The sequence below is a fragment of the Littorina saxatilis genome, linkage group LG17, assembly GCF_037325665.1.
Source record: "Littorina saxatilis isolate snail1 linkage group LG17, US_GU_Lsax_2.0, whole genome shotgun sequence".
In the NCBI taxonomy this organism is placed as follows: domain Eukaryota; kingdom Metazoa; phylum Mollusca; class Gastropoda; order Littorinimorpha; family Littorinidae; genus Littorina; species Littorina saxatilis.
Genome location: NC_090261.1, coordinates 15,131,890 through 15,156,120, shown reverse-complemented (window position 1 = coordinate 15,156,120; position 24,231 = coordinate 15,131,890). Strand labels below are relative to the sequence as shown.

General features: G+C 41.8%; 1 protein-coding gene across 1 annotated transcript; it reads left to right on the top strand.

Annotated features, from left to right (window-relative positions):
• Positions 1-688: 688 nt before the first annotated feature.
• LOC138952657 (crossover junction endonuclease MUS81-like) lies at positions 689-21,996 on the top strand. The gene is made up of 20 exons (XM_070324357.1): positions 689-892; positions 1,621-1,693; positions 2,189-2,245; positions 2,619-3,313; positions 3,669-3,767; positions 4,337-4,417; positions 4,861-4,949; positions 6,192-6,382; positions 6,811-7,114; positions 8,237-8,313; positions 8,594-8,678; positions 12,379-12,450; positions 12,661-13,149; positions 13,614-13,860; positions 14,635-14,751; positions 15,099-15,194; positions 16,510-16,635; positions 17,569-17,672; positions 21,075-21,158; positions 21,570-21,996. Exons 1-20 carry the CDS (start codon positions 743-745, stop codon positions 21,631-21,633), a joined length of 3,300 nt encoding a protein of 1,099 aa, XP_070180458.1. The 5' UTR covers positions 689-742; the 3' UTR covers positions 21,634-21,996.
• Positions 21,997-24,231: the final 2,235 nt, after the last annotated feature.

Genomic DNA, 24,231 nt, shown 5'->3' with positions numbered 1-24,231 from the left:
GAAGACCTGTGTGTAGTTTATAATGTTTATGACTAGCTAGCTTTTGTGTGTGCAAAGGGAAGTAATCTGTGTCAATTTTTTAATTTTATTTGTGCAGCCAGAGACTGATATAGATTGCATGGAGACTTTTCCCTGCTGAATCAGAATCAGATTCATCAGGTTTCCCGGAGCCAGCTGGCCTTTAAATCCCCCCAGTTCCAAATCAATCACCCTGCAGGGCAACTGGAAGACTGAACCAGTGGACCAGTAACACCGAAAGTCAGAAGGAGGACTGGATCATTCATTTATTGTACATATGTTTCATTATTTGGATTGCCCATTTTGATGTGAAATTAGTGTAGGGATTTAACTCCAACTTGAATTTACTTCCAAAGGTAAAAATGCATTTAATGATAATAAGACGTTTCACGATTCAAATCTTGATCTGTAGATTTTACTTTCCTAGCAAGTGCGTGGAGCCCCCAAACATGACTGACATTGATTTATATTATTAAATTGATAAAAATTGTGCAGCTGGAGCACAGTGAAGGGAACAATAATATTAAAATTATTATGAATGTAGGATTTTAATTGTCTTCAATATAATTATATATAATATATCTTATTAATTTCATAGTCATACATCTTGCTCTGCTTAATTTTTTTCTTCGTTGTAATGATTTATGTTTCAATTTGTTTGCAGAGGTTTTTATGTTTACAACCTGAACTTGAGAAGGCATGACACTGAGAGTGAGAAAAAAGAATGTCACTCCACAAATCAGCTGATTCTCTTTTTGGGAAGCGCAAGCGGAAGAAAGAGACAAACCCAAATCCTCTGTTTGCCGAATGGATTGCTGAATGGAGAGATGAAGCAAAAGAAAAAGGCTGGAAGAGCGAGTTTATCTACTCTAAGGTGGGACATGCGCGCACACACACACACACACACACAAACACACACACACACACACACACACACAAACACAAATCGACACACACATTCATGATACATACACACTCACAACTCAGACACCTTGACATTGGAAGAACTATACTCATCCAAAGAATAATTTATGAGTCAGCTTGTTGAAATGGATCGTCTATATAGATTTATTCAAGGAATAGACAGTTCGGTACTTATTAACTAATAACTACTGATACTGTGTTCATAGACTTTTTTTATAAAAGACAAAAAAAAGTGTCATAATACAATGAAGCCTTTGCACCGAGATCAGCTTCTGCCTTAAAGTTCTTAAGCAAATCTCATTCACCAACAAATCTTTGCAGTTTTTCTTTGAGATAACTACAGCCTTCGTCATATGTGTTTGGAGTTATCAGTTAAATTACTTAAAAAAGAATTGTTGCATAACAAAATGTTTTCTTTGCTTATAGATTTTAAGAATAAGATCTCAACTTCCTTTGGTGTATACATAATTGAAAATAATGAACATACATGTAGTTACTTCATGCAGAATAATGATCTTTGTGCTTCTTTTTTAATTTTAGATAGAATATTTTGTTTTATTTTTGCTTTTTAATTTAATTTACCTTTGTTTTTGTGTGTATGCGTTGTGTTTTGACGTTCCACTTACTTACCTTTCTTGTTTTGTTTTTATTCTACCCGTGTTTGATTTCATAAAACAGGCTTTAAAATCACTCAAGAGATTTCCACTTCCACTGTCTACTGGAAAAGAATGCAAGATCCTCCAAAACTTTGGTATGGCAAAACATCATTCATATGACTTTTTTCTGGGGATTTCTTTCCGTATCCATACTTTCTTTTGTATTCTATCATTTGGTTTTCTTTCTGTCATAAGGATCTGTCATTGCGAATACATGTGATGTATATTCAGGATGTAATTTTGTCAAGTTTAATGTTTATTACGCAAACAGCGAAAAGATGTAGACAGAGATGGACACTGGCAGTGGGTGGAAGAATGAGATCGACTTGGTGTTATTAGCATTAAAGCTAAAGTAATGTGTAAAGAAGGTATTCAACAGCACAGCTTGGTGCAGTAGCATGTCATACACTCTGCCTCATAATCATAGTTTAGTTTAAATGCATGTAGCATCAGTTTGCTTTGTTTAAAGATTTGGCTTGTACTTGTTGTAGTTGTACTGGACAGACATAGTATCCATTTGCTGTAGTAACTAAGTGTACGGACTAAAATACACGGACAACAATGAAAGTACTTTTCTTCATGTTCCACAGGTGATAAGGTGTGTAAAATGCTTGATGATCGGTTGCTGAAGCATAAACAGGAACAGGGTAAGTTTATATAGCTCTATGATTGTGTTAGTTGGTATTGGTATTGAAATGTGTGATTTTTTGGATTTTATTTTCTAAAACTTAAAAAAGGGTTATCTGGGTCCAAGCTTAGCAACAGAAAGAAAACTACCTGACAGATTAAGTAATAGTATGTGTTAGTGTGTGTGTATAACAATTAGCATCATCATTTTGTAAGGTTGCACCTTGCGTTACCAAGTGAAGTCATACTTGTTCATAGCATTTTCCTTCATTGAGGTAATTATTTTGAACGGTGGGGTTATATCTTGTTTTGTTTTTAAAAAATCATGCTTTGTCAGCGTATGTTTCATTTAATTAAAGTCATCATGTTCTTAAGTTATACGTTCTGTTGCAGAAAATCAGGCTTTTCCAGACTTTCCCACCAGTGGTCTTTTTCCAGCAACGTCATCTTCTTCTGCCACAACAATGGTATTTCGTGGCAAGCCTGTTGGCACAGTGCATGAGATCAGTGATAGTTCTGGCGATGAAGCGGACAGTAGGTGTGGTACCACTCTCTACAGAGGTGCAGGTCTTGGTCCTGTTACTGGCAGAAGCAATGCCAAACCTGAGAAATGTGTGGTCAAAGTTGGAATCAATGGCACAGAAGGACATGGCAGGTCTGCATTTAACAACATCAGTGCAACCAAGAATGTGAAGACTGCAAATTCTGTCTCAGGTGCTCTAAGCAAGACTGCATTCACAAACATTCTCAGTACTGATAGGCTCCAGGGTGGTGAGGAGGAGGAGGTTTCTATCACTGGGCGTACATCTCCTTTTGATGTGGACACTTTCAATCTCTCTGATGATGACGATAATTTGCCAACACTACCCAGATTGCCTGATTTAAGTGTAGGTGATATTCCGAGACTGCCAGAATTACAAGCTGTTGGGAACAGTAGTAAAAGTCGGAGGCATTCACAGTCAAAGAAATTAAAGTTGGAGGATAAGAGAGACGTTGGTCAAGCAGTGTCGGCAGCTACTGTGAGAGAAACGCACAGTGTCAGCGATTCTGATGGAGATGAGGCAGGGCAAGCACCTCCCCCTCAGAGGGTAAGAAATTTACTTGTTTGCACATTGTAATTTGTATGCAACAAAATCAGTGTGGATGAAGTGTATGAGTGCTCAGCTCAGTGACTCGCCCACGGTACTCTGTCTAACTGTTGACTGATTGCATAAAAACCCCTTATCTGCAAACATTCTCACCAAGTGACTGTGACACATTTTTTGCGTTGCTTCCTTCCTTTCCCTAGTTAGTAACAATACAAACACATGCAACACCCCACCCCTCCCTGCTCTATCACTCTATCAATCATCTAGAAATGTGTAATTGTATCAGGAACAAGTGAAGTATAATTATGATGTCATTTGACAATTGTCACAAGTTTTCCATCACTTGCAATTGCAGGCAAGAGGTGGAGGGGGAGACAGGCAACCTAGAGAGTATGTTCCTGCTTACCGGTCAGGACCATACGCCATATTGTTGACCCTCTTCAGGCTCGCTCAGGTATGGATTGATTGGTCACTGGAACCTTCTTTTAAGACTTCAAAAATTCTGAGAAAATTAGGTCTTGAAAAGGAGAGTAAATTTACAGACATAAGTATCATTTATTTCATGTTATATACAGGCATGGGAATTGTCCGCCGAAAGGCAAATTTCCGCCGATATTTTTGTTGTGTTCTGCCGAAAAAGCAAAAGTGTCCGCCGAAAAAATAAATGGGGGAGGCAAAAGTGGTTATGCAAACTGAATTGAATGGCAAACTTGGAGCTCAGATGACACCAAATTGCACAATTTGGGTTCTTTGGAAAAATATGTTCAGGGGGGCATGCCCCCGGACCCCTTCGCGCCGTCAACTTTGATATTTCAGCCTTTTTTTACTTTATCCAATTCCCATGCCTGTATATACTAATATAGACAGTGCTGAATGCTGCGTCTTCTTTGTTTTTTTTTGTTTTTTTTACCGTTTTCTAATTACACTGTCAGTTCAGATGTTTTAGAGTTTGGGCTATACTGGAGCTGGCGATGGCAACAGGTTGTTGTATTCTACACATGTCCACTACCTTGTGTTTGGCAGGATCCTAATTTCCGTGGGTTCATGACCAAGGCAGAGCTGGCTAGACAAGCACAGCCACTGGCAGACAAGTCTTTCACTGCAGTAAGTTACTGCATGTTTTCTCACACTGTGAGTGGGGTCAAAGATAGCATGGAAGAGATATATGGCCAACTGAAGTCAAGAACTGAAGCCAGTTTTTGTATACCTGTCCTGTATCTAGTTGAAACTGATTATTAATTACACAATACTGATGTTAAACATTTTTCCAAACTTTTGCAACACTCATGTCTTGCAGTTCTCATAATTTTGGTTTCTTTGTTTTCTGTTTGTTTGTGGTGAAAATGTGTATTGTTAGGAGAGAATACTGCAATGAAAGTCAATTGCAGTGAAAAAAATGTGAAGAACGTTCACTCTCCTCTTATCTCCTGACATCTGTCATGAAGTTCTTACTGTTTTATGCCTTAGTTGTTATATTCCTCGGTCCTTTTATCAAACAATACGGATGATGTTGGCTAATATTTTCTGTTCTACATTGTAACAATCAGCCTGACCCCGGCAGCCGCTACACAGCATGGTCATCGGTATCTGTTCTCATCAAGAAGGGCTTCCTCACCAAGGAGAGCAGTCCAGCAAAGTAAGTGGCAGCGATTGGTAAAATGTTTAAAGGAACGGAAGTATGAACTAGGACTAGGCGCAAAAAAACGGAGAACAGAGGTAGTTCCAAAAGAAGTAGCGTTGTCATTTCATGCTGCACTGCTTTTATTCATGTAGTGGATAAAACAAGGGAATGACAGATACAGCAGTCCCTCTCATGAACAGACACCCCTGGGCCATGCAAACCTGTCCGTACATTGTAGGTGGCCGGTCACGGGAGGAGTGACCCACCAAAGAGGTGTCACTGTCAGTTAACTGAGGCCACCTGGACTCACTCAGAGCAAAACCAGTTGACCGTGTCTAACTTTTGACACTGATAATAGGATGGGGATGAAGTGGCCGGTGGTCAACAAAGCAAGAAAACTGAAATGCTCACAGATTAGGCAATGACTCAGTGGTCAAGGCTGAGGGGAAAAAAGAATGGCTTTGTTAATCTTGTCAATGAAAGAGGTTATACACAGACACGCGACTGATGCTGAGAACTGAGGCCGAATTTTCACTCTCTTTCTCTGAGGGCCTTCGGCGAATGTAGCTTCTGTTGATTACGACGAAAAGACCAGAAAAAATAGCTCAGTGCAGTTTCATGTTGGCATCATTGCTTATAAAAGCAAGAAAGTGCATGTACTCCACTCCTGACCAAAACTACCCCCCTCCTGATGGGTACACGTGCACTCAAGTTAACAGAGACTGTCATCACACCTTTGCAGCTGTGACCTTTGTACCAAGAGCGGGACTGCTCTGTTATTGATTTTGTTGTGGTGAAAATTTGATGATGGTCTGTCCGTACATTGCAGGTATGACCTGCTGTTGGGACCGAAAATTAGTGTGCACGTTTTTCAGGTGACTGTTTAAGGGGGGTGGCAAATATAGAAGGAAAACACTCTGTGCCGAGCAAATGTGGCCGTACATGTCAGGTGGCCGCTCACGCCGGGGGCCTTACATTGCAGGAACTGCATGCTGTATCGTTAAAAGTCATAAGTGAATTTTTTTTTCTGCATAAAACATCTTGTGAGGTAAAAACTGTGCTTTTCATCTACATGATCAAATGAATTTATAGAACATTTCTATTATTGTATGCCAATCAGCTAGGATCCTAAAAATTAACACAGTTTATGTAATCTTGTCTGATTGTGCTTTATAAATACTTTTCAAAACCCTAGTGAGTCTTTGACTCTGAGTCTGAATGAAAAACATTGTCTTAATCCTTGTGACATATGTGCAGATTCAGGTTGACGGACCAAGGATTTGAACTGGCCCATCGCCTGGAGGAAGCGGAGAGAAGAAACGTTGCTACAGATGGCGGTGGCGCTGGACGACATGAAGGAGGTGATCGACACAGAGCGGCCCCTGGTGGTGACCTGGGGGAGAGGGGAGGCAACCGTAGTATTTCAGCTGGGAGTGGGACAGTTTTAGGTCAGCAGAAGAATATTTAGTCAGCTTTCATCCGCTAAACTGCTGCATTGTTTCAATGTCATTAAATCAATCAGATTCACTTATTGTACAGGTTCTGTAATCTGTATACAGTACCAAGAAAGAACAATTCTGTCTTTAACGATATTCATTGATCAGTCAACAAATCTTGTATCGAGTTGTTGTTGTTTTTTGTTTCGGAAGAGATTATTATTATTATTATTACTTTACTGCCATGCCAACAATAGAGCTGAGCTGTAGTGTTTGGCGCCACATGACAGGTTAAACTCAGATTGCAAAAAATCTTTCCTGCATCTGTCTTTTTGAAAGAAATCTGTCAGGCCAGAGTGCAAATTCACAATTATATCAATATGAAATTATGTGTAGCTCACTGGCTGATTGCTGGGTTGTTCATATTTTCTTTGTTACAGATGAGGACTCTTACAGCCTTGCAGACACAGACAAAAAGAGGAGCAGTCACCTTCCTCTACCCAGCATTACCTCAGCAGACAGAGAACTGCAGGCAGCAGCAAGTGTAGACGTGACTCCAACAAGGACAGAACCTTTGGTGCAGGATGCGCATGTAGTGTTGGAGGAAGACTGGGAGATGATGGATGAAGATTGGGGTGCAGCCTTACCGGAGCTAGCCCTACCGTCCCTGGCACAAAGGCTGAAAGCTTCTACTGCCTCGGTTAGACCAGCTGCTGTGGCTGTTTCTGTCACTAATGACAACAGGTAGGTGTCTTCACTTCTTCTGTTTTCATGGGCTGCAACTTCCACGTACACTTGTAGGCACGAGTGGGTTTTTACGTGTATGGCCAACTTTTCCGCGCATATTTTAATTTAGGAGTCATACTCTGATTTCGGGGGAATATTCACTTTTGAACTCATGTGTCGCAGTGCATGTTTGTTTGCAAAATACATGCCCTTACCAAAGGTATACACAGAAAAACAAAATGTTTAGTACCTGTTTTTATTTGCTGGCTTTGGATTTGAATATAATGCAGGGGTGGGACTTTTCCGCGGATTTCCGCGGACACAACTTACGAATTCCGCTGGAGTAATCTATTTTTCCGCGACCCATTTCATCACAGTATCTATAACTTGTTGACTGAATGATATGGAGAGAAGTGAAGATGGAACAGAACACTGGAGGCTTGAGAGTTAAATTGTGCTGACTGAAAACTCCTCATAACTAATAGTCATTTTGAGCTTCAATGCATTGAATCATACTATTGCCAGTATTGGATTATGGATACATGGTTCATTACGTAAGTATGCACCATTACAATGGTACCATTGTTGTGTGAAAGTGTGTTGTTGTTGGTTTTTTGGGGGGGGGGGGGGGGGGGGAGGAGTGAGGAGAATGTCTTTTTTACCTGATCCAACCGAGTTGAATTTTAGTCTCAGAATGCAACAGATTGCACAGATTTTAATGTACCATTTTAACAAAATTCGGGGGAGCATGCCCCCGAACCCCCCTAGAAAATAGTGATTTCCTCTTTTTTCATCACAAGAGAATCCCACCCCTGATATGTTAACTTTAAGCTATTGCCTTTACTTAGCTGCATTTGCCGTTGTTATGCTTGTCTTTCATGTGCTCTGTGCCATACTGTGACTGGGAAGGAAACAAAGTGCAGTACTCTTAGTTGCTCCCGAATCTGGAAACTATTTGCTTATGCATAGTTAGGAAAAGTATGAAAAACAAGAGGTACTTGGCATTTTTACAAGTAGTAGACATGCATAGGTAAAGTGAGCATACATTTGACATTTTGTATACTGTGTATGTTAATAATTGTTCAAGTGAGGTATGTCAAGTGGCGGGCCTCATCTGATTTACTATCATGGTGTGTGCAGGGAGCTGCAGTACTGGTATGTGGCTGACAATGACACGCTTGTCACTAGGAAGGATCAGGCTTGTGTTTCAGTGGAAGGTACAGGTATAGTTTTATACTTTGCATGTTTGGGTGTTAGTTGAAAATGTGTGTGTGCGTGTGTAAAGACATTCACATGACTGATGTTATATTTCATACATGCATATATGCACTTGTATTTTGTATGCCTTTAGTTTCTACACAAGACAAGATTCTTCTCCATATTTATGACAAACACAATCAACATTTAGCCTTTTGTGAGATACTCTTAAGATGTCTCTTTACAAGTCCCAACATCTAGTATGATAGTGACTTTTGACAAAGTGACTCTCTCTTGCAGAAGAGTTTGGTGTGGGGTTCCTTGTGAAGATCAACTACCAACACCTGCTGCAGTCAGGCAGTCAGTACAAGCTGGATATGTCCAGGTAAGGCAGTACAAGCTGGATGTGTCCAGGTAAGGCAGTACACGCTGGATATGTCCAGGTAAGGCAGTACAAGCTGGATATGTCTAGGTAAGGCAGTACAAGCTGGATATGTCCAGGTAAGGCAGTACAAGCTGGATATGTCCAGGTAAGGCAGTACAAGCTGGATATGTCCAGGTAAGGCAGTACAAGCTGGATATGTCCAGGTAAGGCAGTACAAGCTGGATATGTCCAGGTAAGGCAGTACAAGCTGGATATGTCCAGGTAAGGCAGTACAAGCTGGATATGTCCAGGTAAGGCAGTACAAGCTGGATATGTCCAGGTAAGGCAGTACAAGCTGGATATGTCCAGGTAAGGCAGTACAAGCTGGATATGTCCAGGTAAGGCAGTACAAGCTGGATATGTCCAGGTAAGGCAGTACAAGCTGGATATGTCTAGGTAAGGCAGTACAAGCTGGATATGTCCAGGTAAGGCAGTACAAGCTGGATATGTCCAGGTAAGGCAGTACAAGCTGGGTATGTCCAGGTAAGGCAGTACAAGCTGAGTATCTCCAGGTAAGGTAGTACAAGCAGGATATGTCCAGGTAAGGCAGTACAAGCTGGATATGTCCAGGTAAGGCAGTACAAGCTGGATATGTCCAGGTAAGGCAGTACAAGCTGGATATGTCCAGGTACGCCAGTACAAGCTGGATATGTCCAGGTAAGGCAGTACAAGCTGGATATGTCCAGGTAAGGCAGTACAAGCTGGATATGTCCAGGTAAGGCAGTACAAGCTGGGTATGTCCAGGTAAGGCAGTACAAGCTGGATATGTCCAGGTAAGGCAGTACAAGCTGGGTATGTCCAGGTAAGGCAGTACAAGCTGGATTTGTCCAGGTAAGGCAGTACAAGCTGGATATGTCCAGGTAAGGCAGTACAAGCTGGATATGTCCAGGTAAGGCAGTACAAGCTGGATATGTCCAGGTAAGGTAGTACAAGCTGGATATGTCTAGGTAAGGCAGTACAAGCTGGATATGTCTAGGTAAGGCAGTACAAGCAGGATATGTCCAGGTAAGGCAGTACAAGCTGGATATGTCCAGGTAAGGCAGTACAAGCTGGGTATGTCCAGGTAAGGCAGTACAAGCTGGATATGTCCAGGTAAGGCAGTACAAGCTGGATATGTCCAGGTAAGGCAGTGCAAGCTGGGTATGTCCAGGTAAGGCAGTACAAGCTGGATATGTCCAGGTAAGGCAGTACAAGCTGGGTATGTCCAGGTAAGGCAGTACAAGCTGGATATGTCCAGGTAAGGCAGTACAAGCTGGATATGTCCAGGTAAGGCAGTACAAGCTGGGTATGTCCAGGTAAGGCAGTACAAGCTGGATATGTCCAGGTAAGGCAGTACAAGCTGGGTATGTCCAGGTAAGGCAGTACAAGCTGGGTATGTCCAGGTAAGGCAGTACAAGCTGGGTATGTCCAGGTAAGGCAGTACAAGCTGGATATGTCCAGGTAAGGTAGTACAAGCTGGATATGTCCAGGTAAGGTAGTACAAGCTGGGTATGTCCAGGTAAGGCAGTACAAGCTGGATATGTCCAGGTAAGGCAGTACAAGCTGGGTATGTCCAGGTAAGGCAGTACAAGCTGGATATGTCCAGGTAAGGCAGTACAAGCTGGGTATGTCCAGGTAAGGCAGTACAAGCTGGGTATGTCCAGGTAAGGCAGTACAAGCTGGATATGTCCAGGTAAGGCAGTGCAAGCTGGGTATGTCCAGGTAAGGCAGTACAAGCTGGATATGTCCAGGTAAGGCAGTACAAGCTGGGTATGTCCAGGTAAGGCAGTACAAGCTGGATATGTCCAGGTAAGGCAGTACAAGCTGGATATGTCCAGGTAAGGCAGTACAAGCTGGGTATGTCCAGGTAAGGCAGTACAAGCTGGGTATGTCCAGGTAAGGCAGTACAAGCTGGATATGTCCAGGTAAGGCAGTACAAGCTGGGTATGTCCAGGTAAGGCAGTACAAGCTGGGTATGTCCAGGTAAGGCAGTACAAGCTGGATATGTCCAGGTAAGGCAGTGCAAGCTGGGTATGTCCAGGTAAGGCAGTACAAGCTGGATATGTCCAGGTAAGGCAGTACAAGCTGGGTATGTCCAGGTAAGGCAGTACAAGCTGGATATGTCCAGGTAAGCCAGTACAAGCTGGGTATGTCCAGGTAAGGCAGTACAAGCTGGATATGTCCAGGTATGGCAGTACAAGCTGGATATGTCCAGGTAAGGTAGTACAAGCTGGGTATGTCCAGGTAAGGCAGTACAAGCTGGATATGTCCAGGTAAGGCAGTACAAGCTGGGTATGTCCAGGTAAGGCAGTACAAGCTGGGTATGTCCAGGTAAGGCAGTACAAGCTGGATATGTCCAGGTAAGGCAGTACAAGCTGGATATGTCCAGGTAAGGTAGTACAAGCTGGATATGTCTAGGTAAGGCAGTACAAGCTGGATATGTCTAGGTAAGGCAGTACAAGCAGGATATGTCCAGGTAAGGTAGTACAAGCTGGGTATGTCCAGGTAAGGCAGTACAAGCTGGATATGTCCAGGTAAGGCAGTACAAGCTGGGTATGTCCAGGTAAGGCAGTACAAGCTGGGTATGTCCAGGTAAGGCAGTACAAGCTGGATATGTCCAGGTAAGGCAGTACAAGCTGGATATGTCCAGGTAAGGTAGTACAAGCTGTATATGTCCAGGTAAGGCAGTACAAGCTGGATATGTCTAGGTAAGGCAGTACAAGCAGGATATGTCCAGGTAAGGCAGTACAAGCTGGATATGTCCAGGTAAGGCAGTACAAGCTGGATATGTCCAGGTAAGGCAGTGCAAGCTGGGTATGTCCAGGTAAGGCAGTACAAGCTGGATATGTCCAGGTAAGGCAGTACAAGCTGGATATGTCCAGGTAAGGTAGTACAAGCTGTATATGTCCAGGTAAGGCAGTACAAGCTGGATATGTCTAGGTAAGGCAGTACAAGCAGGATATGTCCAGGTAAGGCAGTACAAGCTGGATATGTCCAGGTAAGGCAGTACAAGCTGGATATGTCCAGGTAAGGCAGTGCAAGCTGGGTATGTCCAGGTAAGGCAGTACAAGCTGGATATGTCCAGGTAAGGTAGTACAAGCTGGGTATGTCCAGGTAAGGCAGTACAAGCTGGATATGTCCAGGTAAGGCAGTACAAGCTGGGTATGTCCAGGTAAGGCAGTACAAGCTGAATATGTCCAGGTAAGGCAGTACAAGCTGGATATGTCCAGGTAAGGCAGTACAAGCTGAATATGTCCAGGTAAGGTAGTACAGTGGAACCCCCCCTTTTAAGACCTCCACAAAGCAGGAAAATCAGGTCATAAAAAAGGAGGGAGTCTTAAATGCAGGGATCTTAAAAGGTGGGTTCCACTGTATTCATATGGATAGACAAGTTCTAGGTCAGTGTGTGTTATGGTATGGGCTGGTTAGTTAAAACAATATATAGTTGCCACAAGGCAGTGTTTCCTGTCCCATAATGATCTTAGTGTTATGAAAGCTGTTAGCATGTACTACTAAATATAATGCAAGTGTTAGAGCGTAATCATTTTGAAGAATTTTCATTTTTTCTTTGTTTTAGGAATGTTTTATTTTAGGAGAGTTTTAAGTTTCTCTGATCAGGAATGTACTAAGATGCTTCACTTAACTGTTTAACATTTTTTTCTTTCTTTTAACCCTGCTGCAGACCTCTAGGTGATGACTTTGTGTTTGTCTACCTGGCTGATGTCCACTGCTATGAAGAGGCCAAACCCCCATCGTAAGTAAATGTAGCTTTTTCAAATCTTTGCTTACGATGGTTTTAACAACCCAGTGCCACCAGTAACATGCCTGTATTTAGCGCCATTTCAAGGTAAACCAAAATGAGCCATCTCTTAACTGACCGAATTTATTATTTATTGTTCAAAATTATAGAATTTCAAGAGTTTTCTATGTTGTTTTAATCTAAAAAATGTATTAACTTTTACAGATCCTCAGCTGCCAGCAGCAAGCCTTTCCACGGAATCTCGGACAGTGAGTCAGACGCCGAATCACTTCCCTCCATCCCCTCGGTCAATATCACTGCTTCTTCCAGTACCGACATTCTGCCACCGGTAAAAACAACAGCAGAACAAAAACAGACTTCAGTGAAGAATTCTGCAAAAAGAGGCAGTATAGCATCTGGAATCTGCTCATCTGGTGCGGTTTACAATGCTTTACAGGAAACTGGCAGATCTACGATGGGTTTGAAGGTTTCATCCACAGCAACTTTTCCCAGCATTTCTTCGGCAACAAGTCTGAAAAGTTCAACGGACAGTGGAAGATTAGCAGCCATGCCCCGAGTCCCTTCAGTGTCAGACTCACAGAGCTCTGTGGACAGCGTCAAGTCTGTGGTGTCAGAGGGTGTGGATGACTTTGTGCTTCAGCCCGGCACCTTTGACGTGGTGCTGTGTGTGGACAACAGAGAGTTCTATGGCAGGTGGGGCATCTTCTATTCATCTGTTTTGACAGTTTTGGGGGCATCTGTTATTGAGAGGGATGGGGGAGATCAGTAAGAGAGAGAGAGAGTGAGTGAGTGAGAGAGAGAGAGAGAGTGTGTGTGTGTGTGTGTGTGTGTGTGTGTGTGTGTGTGTGCATGCATGCGTGTGAGCGAGCGTGCATTAATACATGTAGATGAAAGAGAAGGGAAAAGGAGAGACAGTTTGGAGAAGGGAAAGGCAAGATGCTATGCCGAAAGCAATAAAACTGATTTTACTTTCTCTTCTCGTGAACTGTTTTCGTTTCCTCTCCACTGTCTGTACACATTGTAAGAAATACTTTGCAAGATTCAGTGTATACCCTTACAAACATAATATGTAGCTTTCTTTCTTCACAATATTATTACATTGCAAAACAACAGTCTAGACGTAAACCAACTACATAACCAGCTCAATTTCTCCACAGTAAGTCAAGCAGCAAGTCTCTCCTTCCTGACCTCATCAAAAATGGGGTCAACTGCGACCTTCGCTTGTTGAACGTGGGTGACCTGCTATGGGTCGCACGAGAAAAAGCAGCGCCTGGAGCCCCTCTAGGATTGATGGGGAACGCTCAGCCAGCCAGGAGAGAACTTGTGCTGAACTACGTGGTTGAGAGGAAAAGGATGGATGATTTGGTCAGCAGTATGATAGGCGGCAGGCTGAGAGAACAGAAAGTGAGTGCACGCTTGAAACTGGAACTGAGTATATAATAATAACAATAACAATAACAGCACTTTATTGTCCATTAAAATATTACATAAAAGTGGGACATTTTCTTTGGCACACCCTGCCTGCCTGTAAACGATTTGAACAAACAATTTCAAAGGACAACACGCATAAAACAGGTTTACGTATATAGTAACAAGCACACACATATTTAGTTTTGTATGTGCTGTCCTTGTATTGGTGAGTTCAGAATTCTTTTGTTTTTCAATTGCATTCATCCCAACCACAGCCACTTTGTTGTTTAGATTTAGAGAGTAGATACTGAGATAATCAACCAATGAAAGGGAGCAAGAGCTCTAAATGGAGATGACAGAAAGAGAGCAATGCCGAATCAGTCTCATGGTGCATATGGCAGGATGCATTAAATGAACTTTTAAGAAGGAAATGCCTTTTTGAGAGAAAAGGAGAGAGAGAGAGTATGTGTGTGTGTGTGTGTGTGTATTGGTGTAGACACTTTCTGCATGTCAATTTGTGAGTCGCAAGTCCAACTAAGACACTTGGACACATCTGATTCAAATCGGTTAACATTACAACCGCAGTTACTTAGCAAAGTAGCATTGAAGAAAACATTTTGCATTCAAAGATTTGGGTCAGATCTGAAAAGCCAGGTCAGTTAGGTTTTCAAGTACCCAAGTTTCATTTCAGTTGAAATTTTGACATCTTGATAAAACTAAATTGAATTGAAACACCAAGCCACAACTTATTTGTTTATTTGTTCACAGTTTCGTCTGAAGCACAGCGGTCTTCAAGAGAAGATAATCCTGATCGAGAGTTATGGATCCATGCAAAATTTCAGTCTTTCTGAAGACAGAATCAAGCAGGGTATTGCCAACAGTGAGGTAAGGAATGTTTGAACTGTGTACCTGCTACATTCATTGAATGTTTTTTGTTATCATGTGATACATAGCTATACACAAGAGAATCGGGCAAAGAACATCATCCAAAACTGTTTTGAATTGCCTTACATGGAGTATTGATAGGTTAACATGGAGGGAGAATTCAGTACAGAGGTGAAGTATTTCTGATGACTGATGATACCTTTTCGGAAACCTGGAAAAAAACACCTGTTAAAATTCTCTTTAAATGATAAAAATTATATTAACAGTGCTTGTTAGCCTGTCTTTAAAAAAATATCTCTTTGTCATTTTTGTAGATCATAGGCTTCATCAAATCCCGCTAATTTCAGATCATCGATGGGTTCACAGTAAAGCATACTCGTGACTCCAAAGAGACAGCAGCCTACCTGACTCTCATGACCCGCTACCTGCAAAGTTATTACCAGGTATAGTCTGTTTACCAGTTCACACAACGTTTTGGTATTACTATTAACTTATTGGTGTACCAATACTCTCTCTCTCTCTCTCTCTCTCTCTCTCTCTCTCTCTCTCTCTCTCTCTCTCTCTCTCTCTTGCATTCTTTTTCTGCTGAGATATTCATATTATTATCCCTTTAATTGTAAACATCACTCTCAAACACACTCTTTGAAAATATTTTAGTCACAATTCCATTAGAAAAACATCAAACAGATTTATTTTTATTTTTAATTAATGGTGTTTTTTTTGTGCTGTGAAAATCTTTATGATGGGATTCCAGTTCAAACTTCATAAATGGAAGTTTTCTGGAAGTAATTCAGCACAAACTGACTGAAACCAGATCAACAGTGTAAAATTAGTGTGTGCCTTTCATACCATTTCACTGTACATTTCAGTTACTACCTTTTTGCTCTAGCATTTATTGACTCACATGCGAAGCAAAAGTGAGTCTATGTACTCACCCGAGTCGTCCGTCCGTCCGTCCGTCCGTCCGTCCGTCCGTCCGGAAAACTTTAACGTTGGATATTTCTTGGACACTATTCAGTCTATCAGTACCAAATTTGGCAAGATGGTGTATGATGACAAGACCCCAAAAAACATACATAGCATCTTGACCTTGCTTCAAGGTCAAGGTCGCAGGGGCCATAAATGTTGTCTAAAAAACAGCTATTTTTCACATTTTTCACATTTTCTCTGAAGTTTTTGAGATTTAATACCTCACCTATATATGATATATAGGGCAAAGTAAGCCCCATCTTTTGATACCAGTTTGGTTTACCTTGCTTCAAGGTCAAGGTCACAGGAGCTCTTCAAAGTTGGATTGTATACATATTTTGAAGTGACCTTGACCCTGAACTATGGAAGATAACTGTTTCAAACTTAAAAATTATGTGGGGCACATGTTATGCTTTCATCATGAGACACATTTGGTCACATATGATCAAGGTCAAGGTCACTTTGACCCTTATGAAATGTGACCAAAATAAGGTAGTGAACCACTAAAAGTGACCATATCTCATGGTAGAAAGAGCCAATAAGCACCATTGTACTTCCTATGTCTTGAATTAACAACTTTGTGTTGCATGACCTTGGATGACCTTGACCTTGGGTCAAGGTCACATGTATTTTGGTAGGAAAAATGTGTAAAGCAGTTCTTAGTGTATGATGTCATTGCTAGGTTTAGCTAAAGGTCAAGGTCATGTAAAGGTCAAGGTCAAGCATGTGAGTCGTATGGGCTTTGCCCTTCTTATTGTTTCTTTCATCGTGTTCGATTTGTGTTTTCAGAACAAGATTCTGCGATCCTGCAGCCAAGACAGACTGAAAGAACTGGGAATTAAGTTTGGCATCAGTGATACAGAGCACCGGTTGATGCCCTTTGATCACTTCAACCAGTCGTCACTGAAAAACAAGGTATGTCTCACTCCTCTTCTTTTGAACAACAGCAGTGTTTGGGTTTTTTTCTTTTCAAATTTGTTTATACTTAAAGAGTAGGAGTCAGGTATCTTGACCAGCTAAAGTTTAACTTTAAGAACTCCCACATTTAGGTTACCAAATTTCACTATTATTCTGTGGTGAGACTTGGATATGAGAAGTGCTTTTAATCACTAGCTGCTCTGACATATTAGTATTATTGAATGTATTATATTAATGTTATCCTGGGTGTAATGCACCTCAAGTTTTCCAATGTTTGTTTCTTTCTTTCTCTGTGTTTATTTGCTCATGAAACCACGAGAAGCACAAAGTTCTGTGAAATGTTTCAACCAAACCCTTGTGCGTGGAGAATTAACTTTTACAGTGGCAAATGACCTCCAAGCTGTAATAAACTCTCCCTGATTGAATCTCTCTGTCTCTCTCTCTCTCTCTCTCTCTCTCTCTCTCTCTCTCTCTCTCTCTCTCTCTCTCTCTCTCTCTCTCTCTCTCTCTCTCTCTCTCTCTCTCTCTCTCTCTCTCTCTCTCTCTCTCTCTCTCTCTCTCTCTCTCTCTCAGCAGTTTTAGCAGGGACAGATTATAAGACTAGGCATCAGCCTTAAATCTCCATCCTTCATTACTTAAGACCATTCCTTTGTTTGTTCTTTCGTTCGTTTGTATGTTCGTTCGTTCGTTCGTTCGTTCGTTCGCTCTCTCTCTCTCTCTCTCTCTCTCTTTCTCTCTCTCTTTCTCTTTCTCTCGCTCTCTCTCTCTCTCTCTTTCTCTCTTTCTCTCTCTCTCCCTCTCTCTCTCTCTCTCTCTCTCTCTCTCTCTCTCTCTCTCTGCGCCAGGACTCTGGTTTTAGATACTCTTGTCTTGTGGCCCAAGTTCTTTTGTTGTTATATTTTCTGATGGTTATGTCTGTTCCCATTCCAGCCACTCACAGTGCTGGAGCTGTTTGCCAAGCAACTGATACAGCTTCACGGCATGTCGGCTGACAAAGCAAGGGCCATCGTCGACAGATACCCAACACCATCCAGGTCTGTCGCCTTGAATAGCATGATGCTCAGTCCTTAGTATATATATATCTTCATTTTCGTGGAGTTTATCTTAAGCTCTTAGTTCGTATGCTTATTCTGGTCAAAGACAGTGCTAACAGACATGCTACCCAACACATTTTTCATATTTTTTACGATTTATAGACCTCAATACATTAATAAGACTTTGCCTCATGAAATATGCATTGGAATCAGGTGAATTGAAACGCATTTATTTGGTTGGCGTGTTCAGTTATTTGTGTTTAATATTGTGTGTTTTTTACATTTAGTCAAGTTATGACTAAATGTTTTAACATAGAGGGGGGAATCGAGACGAGGGTCGTGGTGTGTGTGTGTGTGTGTGTGTGTGTGTGTGTGTGTGTGCGTGCGTGCGTGCGTGTAGAGCGATTCAGACCAAACTACTGGACCGACGATCTTTATGAAATTTGACATGAGAGTTCCTGGGTATGATATCCCCATACGTTTTTTTCATTTTTTTGATAAATGTCTTTGATGACGTCATATCCGGCTTTTCGTGAAAGTTGAGGCGGCACTGTCACGCCCTCATTTTTTAACCAAATTGGTTGAAATTTTGGTCAAGTAATGTTCGACGAAGCCCAGACTTCGGTATTGCATTTCACAGACCTGGGAACCCATACGATTTCGCCGTATTTTGTACGCATGATTGTCGAGAATATGCTCAGTACGGTCAGTGGGGAAAAAATACGACGAGAAAAATTCCTAGACTACTTTTCTTCACAAGCCCATCCTAAGGCCGATCCAGTATTTTGGCACATGATTACGTCACTATATTAGCTGCTGTCGAAAAAGATATAATCGGATCGTGTCAATCAATCAAAACAACCAGGCAAACGAAAGTACGGTATTTGGCGAAATCGGCTCCGAGAATAAACAAGTGTAACAAAGAAGAAAAGTGAAAAAGTTTGAAGAAAAATATCACACACACACACAATTTCTAACCAACACACACATGTAGTCCCGCCCGGAATAAGCTTTTTTGGGATGATTTACGACTTTTGCGCACATTTCGAGCAGATGAAAACACAACATGGCGGCTCTCGCTCCTCCAACTATCGCGAGATACAAAAAAACGAAATCTCGCATCCTGATACATCCGGTGTTTCTTTGTACGCTTCGGCTTGTCACGACGACTTGTTGACAAACGAAGATTCGCGAATGAAAGAGAAAAGCGCCGAGTCTTGAGTAGAGAGCTAATAACGTACCGGTAATCGCTAATCGAGCGAAATGAAAATCCGCGGCGACTTCCATTAGGTGAATGCTATTCAAGTTTAGGTAACGTTTTAGCCGCATCTTTTTATAAGCCGCAATGCGATTTTTTTTTTTTAAGTCACGGCTTGTAGTCCGTCAAATACGGTACAGTTTTTGTCAGTAAAAAATTAAAAAAGCATTTGTTTTAAATGTATAGGTAAACTTAATTAACGGTGTGACGGACGCGCATGAGGCATGTTTTAATCATGGATGTGCAAACGCTGTGTGGAGTACGCTAAAATTTTTGAAAATACACCAAGTTTGTTTGAGAATACTCAAAGTGCAAAACAGGGGTTCCCAGGTCTGATTTCAGCTTGGTGGCTTAAAATTTAATTAATGACTTTGGTCATTAAAAATCTGAAAATTGTGAGAAAAAATTTTTTTTTATAAAACTATCCAAATTTACGTTCATCTTATTCTCCATCATTTGCTGATTCCAAAGAAATATAAATATGTTATATTCGGATTAAAAACAAGCTCTGAAAATTAAATATATAAAAATTATTATCAAAATTAAATTGTCGAAATCAATTTAAAAACACTTTCATCTTATTCTTTGTCGGTTCCTGATTCCAAAAACATATACGTAGATATGATATGTTTGGATTAAAAACACGCTCAGAAAGTTAAAACGAAGAGAGGTACAGAAAAGCGTGCTATCATTCTCAGCGCAACTACTACCCCGCTCTTCTTGTCAATTTCACTGCCTTTGCCGTGAGCAGTGGACTGACGATGCTACGAGTATACGCCTACGGTCTTGCTGCGTTGCATTGCGTTCAGTTTCATTCTGTGAGTTCGACAGCTACTTGACTAAATGTTGTATTTTCGCCTTACGCGACTTGTTATATTTTAAGCTGGAGTTAACGCCGTCGAAAAGCTAATAATTTTGACCTAAATGACGCCAGTTTTTGACTCACATGCGAAGCAAAAGTGAGTCTATGTACTCACCCGAGTCGTCCGTCCGTCCGTCCCGCCGTCCGTCCGTCCGTCCGGAAAACTTTAACGTTGGATATTTCTTGGACACTATTAAGTCTCTCAACACCTGATGTGGCCTGATGGTGTATGGTTACAAGATCTCAAAAAACATGTGCGGCAACTTGACCTCACTTCAAGTTCAAGGTCAAAGGGGCCGTAATTGTTGTCTTAAAAACGACCATTTTTCACATTTTCGCATTTTAGTCGGCTGGACGTTAAACAACAAATAAACAAACAAACAAATTTTCGCATTTTTTTCTGAAGTTATCGAGAATGGCAACCTTAGCTATGTATGCTATACAGGGCAATGTAAGCCCTATCTTTGGACACCAGTTTGGTTGACCTTGCTTCAAGGTCAAGGTCGCAAGGGTCCTTTAAAGTTGGATTGTATACATAGTTTGAAGTGACCTTGACCTTGAACTATGGAAGGTAACTCTTCCAAATCTACATATGTGTGAGGGAAATACATTATACTTACAAAAGTGAGTCTATATACTCACCGACATCGTCCGCCTGTCCTTCCGGGCGTCCGGGCGTCCGTCCCCCCGTCCGTCTGTGAAACCTTTAACATTGTATATTTCTTGGACACTATTAAGTCTATCAACACCAATTGTGGCCTGATGGTGTATGGTTACAAGATCTTCAGAAACATGTTTGGCAACTTGACCTCACTTCAAGGTCAAGGTCACAGGGTCCTTCAAAGTTGAAATGTATATATTTTGAAGTGACCTTGACCTTGAACTATTGAAAATAACTCTTCCAAAACTACATATGTGTGAGGGAAATACATTAGATCTTCAGAAACATGTTTGGCAACTTGACCTCACTTCAAGGTCAAGGTCACAGGGTCCTTCAAAGTTGAAATGTATATATTTTGAAGTGACCTTGACCTTGAACTATTGAAAATAACTCTTCCAAAACTACATATGTGTGAGGGACTGAATAAATATTGTTTTTCTCAGTTTTATTGTAAAATTATTCTGAAAGAAAGATCAAGGTCTGTTCAGCATGTGAGTCGTGTGGGCTTTGCCCTTCTTGTTACCATATGTTTCCATCGTTGCCACTAGACTCAAAGTGGCATGGGTTTTATCCCTCTGTTTATTTTTCCGTCTCCAAGATCTAGGATATTGTGTTTTTCAGCCTGCTGCAGGCATATTCAGAGTGCAGAACAGAAAAAGAAAAGGATTCTTTGCTATCAAATCTCAAATACGGAAAGAATTTGAGGTAAGGGATCTGTCCTGTTTCTCTCCTGTGTGTGTCTGTGTGTCATTGTTTTTGGGATTTTTCATGCTATGAGATTTAACTTTGCTATGACCATGACATATGTTTTGTCTCATTTTCGTCTTGGTGGTTTTTTTGTATGTTATTTAATACTGTAATGTCACCCTTGTGGAACAAGGAAACTGAGAGTTTGCCTTTAAAACAAAGTAATCAGTTGTTGTTTTTTCTACTATTTGGTGTTTTTGTTCAGTTATCAGTCACCCTTTGTTTTCGGCTTGTGGGGTAAAGGTAGAGCTACCATTACTACTATGTTCAAATTTGTTCCCTTTTGTAAGATGACAAACATAACAATTCTGAATTAACTGAAGAGTGAAGACAAAGAACATGTTCACAGATTTGTCTGTTTTGTTTCAGGAACCTTGGTATTGCAGTCAGCCGTCAAATTGGCCAGCTTTACACAACGGCGACTCTTACATGAGGATTTTTGCATGCACCAGAAAACAGGAAGGTGTTGACCTAGGGTTTTGATGGCACTTCTGTAAAGCAGGTTTAACTTTGGTTGTTAGTTTTGTGCATTGTGCCCAATGTTTACAGTATCAAAAAATAAAAGAAAAATAAGTGTACATCTACCTCAGTATTTTTTTATTACATTGTTTGTGAAATTTGTTATTGCAAGGGTGGGAATGAGAATGAGAAGTAAAATTGATATAACTTTTAGAGCATGTATTTTGAGATGGAGTTTATTCTTGAATTTCGTATGCATGTCCTACATGGTCTTTTCTTTGTGCAAGATTTGTTCTTTAGTGCAAAGGAGAGAAGCAAATATAAATATTTTGATTGAAAAGTTTCAATATATCACTAAAGGTGATTATGAACCGGTTAATTACTACTAATTAACTAACCACACCACGATCCACTCTCGCAGGCATACAATTAAATAGAGTCAACAAAAGTATAAGTTGCAAACGCCTGTTTATGTATAAACCCTCCACCTCCCTCGAGCCTTCACTCAAAATATGTTCCTTTTACGTTCTCAACACGTAAAAACCAGTGTTCACTGACAAAATGCCAGTAGTATGTAGAAAATTATAGGAACACGCTGAACCCGTGTAAATATAGTTAAATGAGAATGTTCTGTTCGAAAAGCTCTAGTTCGTGCAGGTGTCACACACCCCACGTTGTCACTACTCCAATGAAATCATAGATACGAAAAGACAACGGTGGTCAACGGGGTGCGTACGACATGGTGCACTTAGCTTTATCTCTGCTGCTGCTGCTTAGCCGGTATGCTGGTTAGTCGGTTCGCTGGTTAGCCGGTCCGCTGGTTAGCCGGTTCGCTGGTTAGCCGGTCCGCTGGTTAGCGCAGCTTCAACAGTTCCCGCCAGAGTCAGCCGTGCAGATGTTACAGGAATGTAACGAAGCGAGGCGAACGAAACGAAGCGAAACGAAGGCTGCAAACAGAAAGCATCGGTGCACTAAACATGTCAGCTACCCCTCACCCACCACCTTAAAACATGTCATCTTTAAATATCTCATCGAGCACGTGGGCCTGCACAAAACGGACTTTTTACAACAACAAAACAGTCATTTTCCGTCCTTCTCTCCCTATCTGCAAAAACCATATACAGATTAGTATTTTAGCGTCACAGAGAGTAAATTATGCGCTAACCTGGAAAGAACAACAGAGAGTATTTCATTCCACAACACAGACTCATCAACAGCGTTAAATAATGATTTATTACCTCAAAAGCCTATGATTGTACTCTCAATGGAAGCAAAGTCCGCTTCCTCCCTGGACCAGCCTCTGTTCGTCAACAGTGACCAAAAACGTCCAGAACCCCTTGTCGAATCCTTATGCGAAAGCCATCGCCGACGAAGGAAAGTTGACGACTTGTCCTCAGCAAAATACGTGGCAGAGAGAAGAAATAACTCGTGGAAGTTCCCCTAGAGTGCCGAATATAATACTCGGTGAAAAACCATCATACTCTAGAAACTGTGTATACGATCCTTCCCCTTCTGCCGCTGGGTGTCAAGTGTGCCGTCCTTGAGTCTCTGACAGACCACCTAGCCAAATACACGTGACTGACCTTGTCACAAAACCAGTCCAGCTATACACAATTCTGCCTCCCAAGCAGAAAAAGACACGAGAAACTCAATCCGTGAAAATCCCGTGTGCGCTGTCAGCGAAAAACCGTCAGCCCTAGCTATGACAGCAGAAACCTCCACTGTAAAACTCGTGCGATACAAAACATCCGTGCTCGTTGAGCACCGTCAGCAAACTCTGCTGTAACCCAATATCACGCACAGGCGCTTTCTATCATACACGACCAAGAACAGGCACTCCACTGAGTGACACTTTCTTGGTCTCTGTCACCCGATCGTGACACACCTCCCCTCTTCAAGACGAAACCTCGGTTTCGCTCACAGTCATGTTCTCCTCTCCAGCCCGAGAGAGAAAGTCAGCTCCAACATTGTTGGCGCCCGGAATGACGCGTACCGTGAATTGGTACGGTTGGAGAATCAACGCCCAGCGCATAAGTCTGGCGTTTGCCAACCTTGCAACCTGAAGATATTGCAGAGGTTGATGGTCTGTTTCCAGACAGAAAGGTCGTCCTCAAGAACGAGCAACCCCTCGTTTCACCCCTGATAACTGCAACCTTCTCTGTCTTCTTGTCTTTGTTCTTCTGGTCTTTGTTCTTCTCCCCGTAGGCAGTCCTCTCTATGTAGGCGCGCAGCAGGTTGGCGTGGTACAGGCGTGCTTTCCCGTTCATGACGATCCTGTAGTCGTTCTGGCCCACTTTCGCTGTCACCTCAAAAGGTCCTTGCCACTGCAGTTGTAGCTTGTTGTGTTTGACAGGTAAAAGTAGCAACACCCGTTCTCCAATCTTGAAGCTGCGCGGCCGTGCCTTGCGGTCGAATCCTCGCGCATAACGCTGTGCTGCTCTCCCCAGGTTCTCTTGAGCCAGTTTGCAGGTCTCTTCAATCCTGTTCCTGAGTTCTACGATGTAGGTCGCTGTCGTCTGCACCTCCTCGTCAGCTTCTTCGTCTGTCCAAGCCTGACGCAGGATAGCCATGG

Bases quoted from the DNA above. Each gene is read 5' to 3' on its own strand.
- LOC138952657 (XM_070324357.1), top strand. From the start codon at position 743: ATGTCACTCCACAAATCAGCTGATTCTCTTTTTGGGAAGCGCAAGCGG. The intron at 13,150-13,613 runs GTGGGGCATCTT...ATTTCTCCACAG, and splicing joins AACAGAGAGTTCTATGGCAG to TAAGTCAAGCAGCAAGTCTC. The intron at 17,673-21,074 runs GTCTGTCGCCTT...TGTGTTTTTCAG, and splicing joins AGATACCCAACACCATCCAG to CCTGCTGCAGGCATATTCAG.